Here is a 12,457-nt window from a genome sequence, read left to right as displayed (position 1 = left end):
CACTTTTTGCCCCATTATTTAATTGTGTGATGGCGGCCCCTCCTTTCTTGGCTCAGCTTTTTGGTCCCCTACATTCTTCATCCGTTCGATCTGGAAGCTGGAGTGAATTCTATATATAGGTATGCTTTTGGAAAGTTTTTTCAAATGAGCCTATGTTAAAAAAAGGCTTTATAGAGCAGATGAGTTGATATAAAGAGAGTCAAAATAAGCTCTTAGTATAAACGAGTCATATAAACCCCCCATTCTGGCAGGACTGAAGACACTGTGATGAAGGTCATTCATGATGATTAAAATCCAAATGATTCCTAAATGACCCAAGGGATCGTGGGTCTAGTGGCACCTCTATACATGAAAATTGTATTATTAGTCAAAGACACTGTCCAGAGACTCACACCTCCAGCATTAGCACAGACATCCTGTGCCGCAAGCAGTGAGCCATCAAAGGAGCAATCAAATATGATGTGAGGTAAGGCAAGGCAGCACTAGCAGATGAATGATACAGAAGGGTTTCTTGTATTGCTGATATGGAATCTTTGGCCATTTCGATATTTGATATGATGACGATGCCCTTGAGGTTGAGAAACATGGATTGATAATTAACACCCAAGGCGATGTTTAGCAATGTGATTTCCCAAAGGAGCGCATTGGTTAGATGAGATTTGGTGCCATTACAAACAACTGGATTGGTGTGAAATACAAAATAGGTGATATTAACATATATAGTAGCCTACATTTATTGGTACTTTAAGGGAGCGAGTGGTGAAGAGAACAAGTGAAGCACTTGATGTTGGTGCAAAATTGGTGCCTTTTGTGTCCCCAAATAAAAAAAATGTGTAGATAAAGAATTAAAAAAAATAGCAAAATTCCAGATTACATGGATTTCTATTGAATTGACATTTTTTTATTAACTATAATTTAATGAAGTGGAATAATAGCGGTAAATCTTTCAAATCTAAACATATTGGTCATGTTTTAGATAGATTGAAAGAAGTGAAGCACATAATACCCATATTTGCCAGAATGAAGCTTTACAACAGCCATCTGCACTTTATTTATAACACGCTGTTGTAATTATACACACTCCAAGCATTTTAATGAAGTGATTCAGATACATTTTCAGCAATAGGGTCAAGACAGTCTTGTTAATTTCAGTCATAATATGGCTACAAATAAAACTTTAACTTATTCATGTAAGATTAAAATTATTATTTAAACACCTCATCATGACACAGATCCTTCACATGCCTTAAATATAGTTTATTTTAATTTTTTTATTCGTGACATTCAACCAAGTATGGTCACCCATACTCAGAATTCGTGCTCTGCATTTAACCCATCCGAAGTGCACAACACAGAGCAGTGATGACACACACACACACACACACACACACTGTGAACACACACCCGGAGCAGTGGGCAGCCATTTATGCTGCGGCGCCCGGGAGCAGTTGGGGGTTCGATGCCTTGCTCAAGGGCACCTCAGTCATGGTATTACCGGCCCGAGATTCGAACCCACAACCCTAGAATTAGGAGTCAAACTCTCTAACCACTCGGCCACGACTTCCCCTTTATAGATGTATCCATCAGTCTGGAAACTTTTCCACCTGTTTAATCAGCGGAGACCGAACTTCTAAGCACATATACTATATGCAAATACACCCTTGTGAAAAAGAACCACACTTTAACATAGTTTTAAAAGAGTCTGGGCATGCTAATTGCAAATAGTTGAAAATGTATTATAGTACACATTTATATGAAATGCAATTGGTTGAGCACACTTATATGAAACTTCATAAGTCTTTTGCATATGAAATATGGGTAAGTGTGCTGTCTAGTTGACTGAAAAAACTTTTGTGACTTACTATAATACATGCAAGCATTTAAATACATTTGTTGTTACACATTTGTTATGAAGAAGTTGCAATTTAATACACTTAAAGGGCTCATATGATGCGATTTACATTTTTCCTTTCACTCTGGAGTGTTACAAGCTCTTGGTGCATAAAGAAGATCTGTAAAGTTCCAAAGACTAAAGTCTCAAACCCAAGGAGATTTTCTTTATCAAAGTAAACACTCGTCCACACCCCCCTGAAACGGCTCGTTCTAACACGCTCCCCCACATGTCTACGTCAGTATGTGGGAAGATTTGCATAACACCACCCAGATGTTCACGCAAAGAAAGAAGGTGTACATTTTATTCTCGTTGTAGTATTGTTGTTCCCGCCGTCATGTCGTATAGAAGCTATGTGTTTTACTGTGAAAGCGAAACTATTTTGTTTGGCCTTCCAAAAGAGGACTATATCCACTTTATTATGCCTGGAGTTGATCTGTGCTGGTCGCTGAGGAAATACATCAACTTTGCACTGTGGATCGCCGAATCTACTTTCACCGTGGATGAAGCGCCACAAGACCAACGGACGCTCGTTCGTAGAATCCGCTACTCACTCTGGGCCTCTGCTCACTCAAGGCAACGATGTGTGACGCTGTTTTGTTGAGAAAGCGAAACTAAAAAGAGCACATTGTAATTATGTCAAATTAAACATTTTACATTCAAGTATATTTTAAATCAGTATGTTTTAATATTCTTTTGTCATACTTTAAAAAGTACACTTATTTTGATGCGCTTACTGACATATACTTAAGCACATGTTGGGTACTTGATTATAATTTTAACTCTAGTGTGTTATTCAGTATTACATTAATAGTGGATATATGCATTGCATAGAGAACTCAGCAATATTGGGTTTCTCACCAGTTTATTCCAAAAAATATAAAATGTAATATATTACACTACAAAAGACATTTACACAACAAAACACAGCAGAAGGTAATGGACAAACAATTATCACATAGAAACTACCTTTTTTCTGTGCTTTTCTTTTCTGTGCTTTTCTCTTTATTGGACCAAATATAATAATGACAGTCATTAATGCTGATAAAATGCATTTGTAATCCACAGCCCACCAATACCATTCATATAATTTGTTATTACCATAAATGTTTGGAAACGATTCGATGCACTCAACATCAATGCTTTATGCTAACGTCATTGTTTTAAATGTGTTTTTGGAGGATGGTAAGCTAATTTCACACAGATCAAATAGGTTGTAGGAGTTAATTGTGTTACTTTGTGTTTGCTGTTATTCAGAAACACTGAACTAACCTGATAGGATCTTAATTGCAGCTCCATGTGTGAATTAGATGCATTTTGTGTAACCACAAATCAAAAATGTCAAATGATAGGCATTTCTCTTCTATGTTAATGACTACAGATTGAAATCATCCGAATGCATATATTTTCTGAGAAACAGAAGGCTGTAATAGGGCAAACATGCTTGTAAAACATGATGAATTCTGGCAGATATGATCACTGGCTATGGAGACATATCACTACAATAAAAAACAGCCACAAATCCGAAAACACTCAAGAATTTTGGAATATTGGTGTGTGGGTTGGTTGTGCTAAAATTTATATTTTAAGGTGTATTTATTACACAAGTTACATGTACTTACTATTATAATAACAAATAATTTTGAATAATTGCATGCAATAAACCCTAAGCCGAACCCTGATCCTCACCCTTACCATATAGTAAGTACATGTAGTTAATTAATTTTACTCAGTACTTAAATGTATAACTACACTGTAACAAGGACACCTTAAAATAAAAAAGGTTGCACTTTATTTTACAGTACGTGTACTTAGATGTACTTATAGTGTACTTACAGTGTATTTATCTAAGAAAGTTCTGGTAATACAACGTAACTACATGGGGTAGGGTTAGGTTTAGGGGTAGGTTCAGGGTTAGTCCCTAGTTATTACATAGTTATTGTTTTTATAGTTAATTACTATAATAAGTACATAGTATGTACATGAGGAACAGGACTGTAAAATAAAGTGCTACCAAATAAAGAGTAACCAATGTTTTTCAATCTACAGTTTCATCTGTAAAACTATTTGCTCTTATTCTGAAAATAAAGTAGGGTTAAACACGTATAAAAAAAAAAAAATGTCAGTGCAAAATACCATATGAAGGGCAACTGCATTGTCTAAAAGACCCGTTTCCCAGTATATCAATAGTGACATTCATCACAACAATTAACACTATAAAAAAAAGACAAAATCAGATTCATTGAAAATTTGTAACTAACTTTGCCATTAAGATTTATGATCATTATTAATTTTGTCAATGAACCTATGATTAGCTCCTCAGTGATATTTATGGATTTTTATAATGAACTCACACATTCACAGGCACTTGAGCACTTTCGATTAATTAATTAAGGAGCATTAGGTTACTAAGTTTAAATCGTATTAAATTAAAATTCAAAAATCTACCAGAGTGGACTTATTGAAAATATTATACTGACCATACTTTTAAGAAATTCTTAAGATGTTTTACAAGATTTTTACAACAAAGTGTTAACAGCATAATAATTTGCTGTAATATTTGTGGTCTTAAAATATGAGTAGAAATGACCTAATGTCTGGAATTTGGTTTTGAGTGATTACTTTCTGATTATGTGTCCTAACGTTCAACATTTCTTTTTATTATGAGATCTATAGAGTAGTATCTGTAATGTGTGGCATGTTGCCTTTTACCACAGACGATAATTTCAACTTGTACCTCAGTGTACATACAGATGGAAGAAAATGGGATTGGGACACAATAGAACACTACTCCTGGAGTTTGAGAGGTCGGAAAAGGACACAGGCAACTGATAACATTAGCATGCTAGGCTAACTGCATTATCGTCATCTTCTCCTACATGTGCATTGTTTTGGAGATGTTCTGTAAAATGTGTAGATGAGTTGTCCAACCATAAAATTGTAATAATAATAACTTTTAAAGGATTAATTCACCCATAAAATGAAAATTTGCTGAAAATGTTCTCACCCTCAGGACATCTAAGATGTAGTAGTGAAAGGGTGCCGTCAGAATGAGAGTCCAGACAGCTGATAAAACCATCACAATAAAAATGTCTTGTGAACCATCACTGTCTATCAGATCAAAATCCACCCACATATTTGTTTAGAGTTGTTTTGGACTGTTTTCACTCGTAAACCGTGCTTGATCCGTGCAGATTTCTCTCCTGATTCAGCAGAAAAGCAATATTACGGAATGGTTAAAAACTATTAATAATGGATTTGATTCTTCTAAACATCATGTTAACTGATGGACTGGAGCGGTGTGCATTACTTGTGGATTATTGTGATGTTTTTTTTTTTTTATCAGCTGTTTGGACTCATTCTGATGGCACCCATTCACTGCAGAGGATCCAATAGTCAGCAAGTGATGCAATGCTACATTACATCTCCAAATCTGTTCTGATGAAAAACAAAACAACAAATCTACATATTATGGCCTGAGGTTGAGTAAATATTCTGCAAATTTTCATTTTTTGGGTGAAATATTCTTTTAATCTTCCTGGCCTAATGTTGTGATAAGATTGATAGTCTATTAACTCTAAATATACACAATGCACAGCTTGTCTGTACACAGAGGGACAAGTCAAAATGATTGTCTTCAGTAATCCACAGGCTGCCTCAGATGTGGCACAAAGACGTTTAACTTATTTTCACTGATGTTACTAATGTCTGACATACTGAACCAGCTTAAAGCCATAATGTGACGTATTCCACAGTATCATGACGTATTGTTATTTGCTACTAGCCAAAAAAAGAGTGTTGTTTAATATGGAGCAAATTAAAGGTTATACAGAAAACAATTATTATTTGTGCACAGTAAAACCCAAAATTTGAATTAAGATAGTAAATGGGGTCCATTTTGATTTCATGTTGACTTTAATATCCTCCTAGATGTGAAAACTGAGCGAGGCAAAATGATGGGTAGCAGAATACAGTAGAGATCGCACATTGACGGTAAAACAATTCATTTTTCTGTCTAATGAAGCACTGAAAGGCAATACAAATTTTATTGACCGGGCCGGACTGAATATACATAGTATGTTAGCCCACCTGTGCACTAAGAGAAAATCAACCTCACATGATCATTAATGGATGCACTTGAGCTCTACTTCAACGACACAACTGTACATTATTTACACACAAAACACCAAAACATCAGTGGAACTAAAATAAATTTGTGGTTTTGAAACGTGTGCCATTTTCAAAAACAAACACATCTCCTCTGCCCTTCACAACACGTATATTGCGCAAAAGGAAAACCATCCTGTCCATTGCTCTGTCGTCTTTTTGAAACAAGAAAGCAATCATTTAAAATTAAGTAAAATCAACATCAAGCTCAAAATTTACTATTGCTTTAACACCACCATACTGTACATTTGCTCAGCCCGTGATATGACTTCAGTCTTACTGTCTGAATTTGCCCTAGGAGAACTTTTGAAAAAAAAAACATCCGAGCTGAAAGTGACCGCAGTCTCTCGAGGTATTCCGGAGGTAATAAGATTGTTGAATGAGGTCATGGAAAAATGCTATACATTCAGCCCAGAGACACTTGATCCCAAGTCAGTAGTCCTACCTGGAGATGTGCCACACTTTTCCAAAATATTCACTCAACATTTCAGTCCAGTTCCTCTTGTCACTTTAGTTTGGAGGCTTTGCACAAACGAAACAGTAACCGTTTGTCCATCTGTCCCGTGTTTAGTTTTTTTCATCAGGGTCATTTTGTGTTTTTCATTAAATAGTTCCGTTCAATAAATACGTGTCTGTAGAAAGTGCTATGCTACTGCTGGAGGTTCCTCTGAGGCCGCTCTCAGATGGGCATAGTGGCGTTCACCATTTGGACTCGCATCTCCTGAATGCTGTTGAGGATCTTTTTCTGATGACCAGCCAAATTGACTCCAACCCTCCTAAGATCTCTGCAACAGAACAACAAATCAGTTTATATATATATTTAATAGATATAAAATATATTACGGTTAGTGTTCAGTGATAGTGATTAAACAACCTGAAGTCAAAGAAATAAGATTTATCTAGTTTAACTTGACTAAACTTTAGTGACTTGTGAAATTTGAACTTCGAATAATGAAAGTAAAATGTTTCAATTCTGTTTTTGTCTCTAAAAGCTACTTTTGCCACTACTTTTGTCTCTTGATGTTACACAAAATGAAAAAAAAAAATGTTTTGCTGTTCATTTTCTTTCTATGAAAGCTAATCAAAATTATATCACATGTGGTTTAAACAAGTTGTTATTGTTCACTTTTTGTTGTTATTGTTAAAAGTTACATTTCATTTCTGGAAACAATTACCTAAATTACAGTACATTATTTTGCATATCTTTCACATCATAAACTGCAACAATTCGAAAGTGCATCCAAATTCCCCCTGATAAAAACACTCTCAATACACTATGACCTCCACAACAGATGACTTACTCCAAGGTCATTTGAGTGACAACATCCAGAGAAGTGTATCCACTTTCCATGAAAAGCTCAGTGTATCGACCCATTTTTTTGGCCTCTAACCATTCCTCCACCGATCTGAATACACAGCCCTCAGGGCTCCCATGCTCCACTAATAAATTGGACACTCTGTGGGAGAGACAGGTAGAGTGGTGAACAAATGGATGTATCAACCTGACATTTACAGTTGAAGGCTGGATAATAATAACAAAGATTACAGATCTGCGTTGAATAATGCACCATCTAACCAGCTTTTAGTACATTTATGATGCAAGTTTCCGCCTCAAAATGTGTAATATGACAATAATTGTGTTATAATACTATAATAACAACTGTGTTATTATATTGTAATAACTTTTCTAGTATACAAAATCACGAGCCTAAACTGGAAATCTGAGATTTTTTTTTTTTTTTTTTTTTTGTTAATGACTCAATTTTAATGGAATTTGCCATAAAATGTTACATAAAAAAAAAAAAAAAAAAAATGAATACAAATAAATGGGGTCTCAAACTTTTAAAGTACACTATATTTGCTATTTCACAAAACATTTCAAAAAATGCAGAGGAAATATTAGTATGAAACTTTTGCTTTCATATGCATGTTAAATGAAAAGGCGTATCATGACTATAGATATTAATATAATCAGTGATCTCTTGGACACACTTGCTAACACTATTATCCAAGGCAAATAAAGAAAATTACAGTGCAATAAAGCAGCCCACAAAACATTCCCAGACTCCAAATCAATTTCATATTATACCTGGACATAATTGCATAACACAATTACAGAGATAATAGATGATTCCATCATGTAAGAATACAGACCCCAAATGTATTTTATACGTATAATCACAGTAATTGGAAGTCATTTCCACACTGTCACTTCTATTTAACGCAACATTAAATCATTAAATTTGAGCGCGTTTTTGTCATAAGTGTCATTAAACATTGATTTCAAGTGACAACCATGTACAAGGGTGCTTAACCCTCGGTTATCAATGCTTCACAGACGTGACATCATTTGTGATCTCACAGTCGACATTAATCACATGCTGTAAATAACATAATTATTATATACTCTGATTGGAACAATAAAGAACAAGAACAATGGAACAACCAATAACGGCTGGTCGTCTACCTGTTTGATGGGTTAACCAGACCCTTGAGGCTGCTGGGATTGCGGATGAGTTTGTCCAGTATGCTGACAATCTCCTCGAATCTGGGCCGGCTGTTCCTGTCTTTCTGCCAGCAGTCCATCATGAGATGATAGAGGGCGGTCGGACAGTCCATGGGACCCGGCAGCCTGTAATTCTCCTCCACCGCCTTTATCACCTGAGACAACAGAAGAGATTGCAGGAACTTTACATCATGTTCCACAATAAATATATGATGTGCCTTCAGTGTCCGAACACAGATTGTTCTGCTTCATGGATTGCTGCTGAGAGCAGGTGGTGAAGTCACACACTGACCTCCCCGTCTACTAGCTGCCTTCTAAGTGAACCAGAACCTCAAAAAAATAAAAAAAAAATATAAAAATAAAACACACTTATTTGATTGCTCTGCTTCGCAACAACTACACATAATATAAAGTATAATGCTACTCATAAGAAGTACACAGGAGACTCCACTTGGCTAACAAGTCCATGCTCTAATGAGCATAATAAAAAAAAAAAAAAAAAAAAAAATATATATATATATATATATACAGTTAAAGCATTATTAATAGATATAGTAATATTAATATCAGGGCTATATTACTTCATGTAGTACTGAACAAAATACAATTAAAATGTATAACATATAATTAAAAATATATGCCTATATTACCTATAGTAAGATTATATATATATATATATATATATATAAATATTTAGCAAATTATTATTATATATTACTATATTGTATTTATGTCATGCTTGTTAGAGTACTGTTACAGCATCATTAATTTTAAAAATTAGTACTATATTAAGATTCAAGATTTTTATTCGTCACATACACAATCATATATAGCAAATATATAACCAGCAGTGAAATATAGTGTTAATAGTAATATTATTAATGATGTAACAGTACTAAATAAAATCGAAATGAATGCAGAATATATTTTTAAAAAATATAGGCCTTTATTATAAACATTTAAATGTTTCATTTTTGGTTGAAAATGAGTTATTGATATTTTGGGACATTCAAGACATCGTTTATCATGTGTATAAGTATCTTGAGTCAACATTGTTGTTTTTCTGAGAAAATAATGGGTCGTCTCAACCATAAGTTCAAAAAGCCCCAGAGAAACCAAGACAGAACACCGTATAACACCAGTTACCGCTCTTTCACTTTGTTTGGAATTCTACAGGATTTGTTTAGCACGAGTCAATATGAAGTTACGGTGTTGGTTTGGAGTTATGAAGTTACGGTATCCTGCCTATGTTTTACAGTCCATTACAGTCTGATGCATTTTAAATATGGAGTAGACAGACAAATTAGATAGCTCCATAAAACGAGTAAAGACTAGATAGGCCTACCTTGCCAGCAATACGTAATCGTGAATAACCTTTAAAGATTTTAATTTTATTTTTGTAATGCAGATTGTTCATTAGGCTGTCACTTCTAGTTGGATGCGTGTGGACTCGAATGTCGCAGCTAGCGTGATCAATCATAAAATCAGTAGCCTACTTACAGTTCGCAATTAAATCCATATCCTACCTTTTCTTGTAACCCAATAAAATCAATCCATGGCAATGAACATCTTGGGAGATGTTTAATCCACAAGCATTCTGAGCATTGTTCCCATTTGTTGGCGTTCACATCAATCCACAAATCATTCTTTTAGATTAAGTTATTTCATACAAGTCAATATAAAAGCAATTATGCTACATCTAGCATTCTTTTACGTTACCGAGTATAGCAAATAAATTGGTATCAACAGTATCCACTCATGTCTAACTTTAAGTCTGCTTGTTACAAAAAAAAAAGACAAAAAAAAGAAAACCTTAATACAGTCACATTACTATACGCAATATCCTATGTCTCATAGATTTTATACAGGTGTTACTATAACCATTTTAGTCCAAATGGTGATCAGCAGCCAAATATTGACAATGTGGAAGTTACTGCATTTTGGCTTTGTGTGACTTTTCATGTTTTGCAGACAATGCAAAGGTAGACTGCATTAACTTCAAAATGGGGTAAAAATCAAGTCTGAGCTCACAATTTTTTTTTAATGCAGATAATTTTCATAACTAAACCATCTAATCGTTAAATTTCCAGTGTCCTAAAACACTTTAAAGTCATTTTTCTCAGTTTCACACTCTAGCGAGTTAAGGTATTTTGCCTTTGTAGGGCAGTGTATATATACAGTACAGACCAAAAGTTTGGACACACCTTCTCATTCAAAGAGTTTTCTTTATTTTCATGACTATGAAAATTGTAGATTCACACTGAAGGCATCAAAACTATGAATGAACACATGTGGAATTATATATGGAATTATATACATAAGAAAAAAGTGTGAAGCAACTGAAAATATGTCATATTCTAGGTTCTTCAAAGTAGCCACCTTTTGCTTTGATTACTGCTTTGCACACTCTTGGCATTCTCTTGATGAGCTTCAAGAGGTAGTCACCTGAAATGGTCTTCCAACAGTCTTGAAGGAGTTCCCCGAGAGATGCTTAGCACTTGTTGGCCCTTTTGCCTTCTGTCTGCGGTCCAGCTCACCCCTAAACCATCTCGATTGGGTTCAGGTCCGGTGACTGTGGAGGCCAGGTCATCTGGCGCAGCACCCCATCACTCTCCTTCTTGGTCAAATAGCCCTTGATGCCTTCAGTGTGACTCTACAATTTTTATAGTCATGAAAATAAAGAAAACTCTTTGAATGAGAAGGTGTGTCCAAACTTTTGGTCTGTACTGTATGTATGTATATATATATATATATATATATATATATATATATATATATATACATACAGTACAGACCAAACGTTTGGAAACATTACTATTTTTAATGTTTTTGAAAGAAGTTTCTTCTGCTCATCAAGCCTGCATTTATTTGATCAAAAATACAGGAAACAATTTAATATTGTGATATATTATTACAATTTAAAATAAATTTATTTATTTAGTTTAGTTATTTAGTTTTTAAATTTATTATACTTTAAATTATCATTTATTTCTGTGATGCAAAGCTGAATTTTTAGGATCATTATCACACGATCCTTTAGAAATCATTCTAATATGATGATTCATTATCAAAGTTGGAAACAGTTCTGCTGCTTAATATTTTTTCAGAACATGTGATACTTTTTTAGGATAATTTGATGAATAAAAAAAAGAAGTTATGTTTTTAAAACATAAATATTTTGTAATAACAATATACACTACTGGTCAGTAATTTGGGGTCAGTATTTTTTTTTCTTTTTTTAAATAAAATCAATACTTTTATTCAGCAAGGATGTGTTAAATTGATAAAAAGTGATAGTAAAGAAAATATATTATTAGAATATATATTAGCATTTTTTTTGTTTTGAATAAATGCAGTTCTTTTTAACCTTTTATTCACCAAATCAGAATATTAGAATGATTTCTAAATGATCATGTGATAGACTGGATGTTACATGTGACACTGAAGGCTGGAGTAATGATGCTGAAAATTCAGCTTTGCATCACAGGAATAAATTTTTTTTTTTTTAATATTCAAATAGAAAACTATTATTTTAAGTTGTAATAATATTTCACAATATTACTGTTTTTTCTGTATTTTTGATCAAATAAATGCAGGCTTGATGAGCAGAAGAAACTTCTTTCAAAAACATTAAAAATAGTAATGTTTCCAAACTTTTGGTCTGTACTGTATATATATATATATATATATATATATATATATATATATATATATATATATATATATATATTAGGGCTGCTCCGATCACGATCGGCCAATCGTTATGTGCATCTCGTCAGTAAAGCCGGTTCTCTAATCAAAAAATTCCATCAGGTGCGTGATTTCACATAGAGCAGCTTTTACTACACGGAGGCATTGTTAACCGAGAAGATGCGCAAAACCACTTCATTTTC

At 34.0% G+C, this 12,457-nt stretch overlaps 1 protein-coding gene across 2 annotated transcripts in view; it reads right to left on the bottom strand.

Annotated features, from left to right (window-relative positions):
- Nucleotides 1-5,776: 5,776 nt before the first annotated feature.
- LOC132132263 (ephrin type-A receptor 5-like) overlaps nucleotides 5,777-12,457 on the bottom strand; it is a 99,162-nt gene continuing 92,481 nt past the window's right edge. For both annotated transcript variants that reach the window (XM_059544634.1, XM_059544635.1), the window contains exons 15-17: nucleotides 8,526-8,719; nucleotides 7,360-7,515; nucleotides 5,777-6,843 (exon numbers count right to left, since the gene is read on the bottom strand). In XM_059544634.1, coding sequence (XP_059400617.1) covers nucleotides 6,738-6,843; nucleotides 7,360-7,515; nucleotides 8,526-8,719 — 456 coding nt within the window. In that variant the 3' untranslated portion in view covers nucleotides 5,777-6,737. The remainder of the gene's footprint in view (nucleotides 6,844-7,359; nucleotides 7,516-8,525; nucleotides 8,720-12,457) is intronic.

The sequence above is a fragment of the Carassius carassius genome, chromosome 49, assembly GCF_963082965.1.
Source record: "Carassius carassius chromosome 49, fCarCar2.1, whole genome shotgun sequence".
Taxonomy (NCBI): domain Eukaryota; kingdom Metazoa; phylum Chordata; class Actinopteri; order Cypriniformes; family Cyprinidae; genus Carassius; species Carassius carassius.
This window is presented reverse-complemented; position numbering and strand designations above follow the sequence as displayed.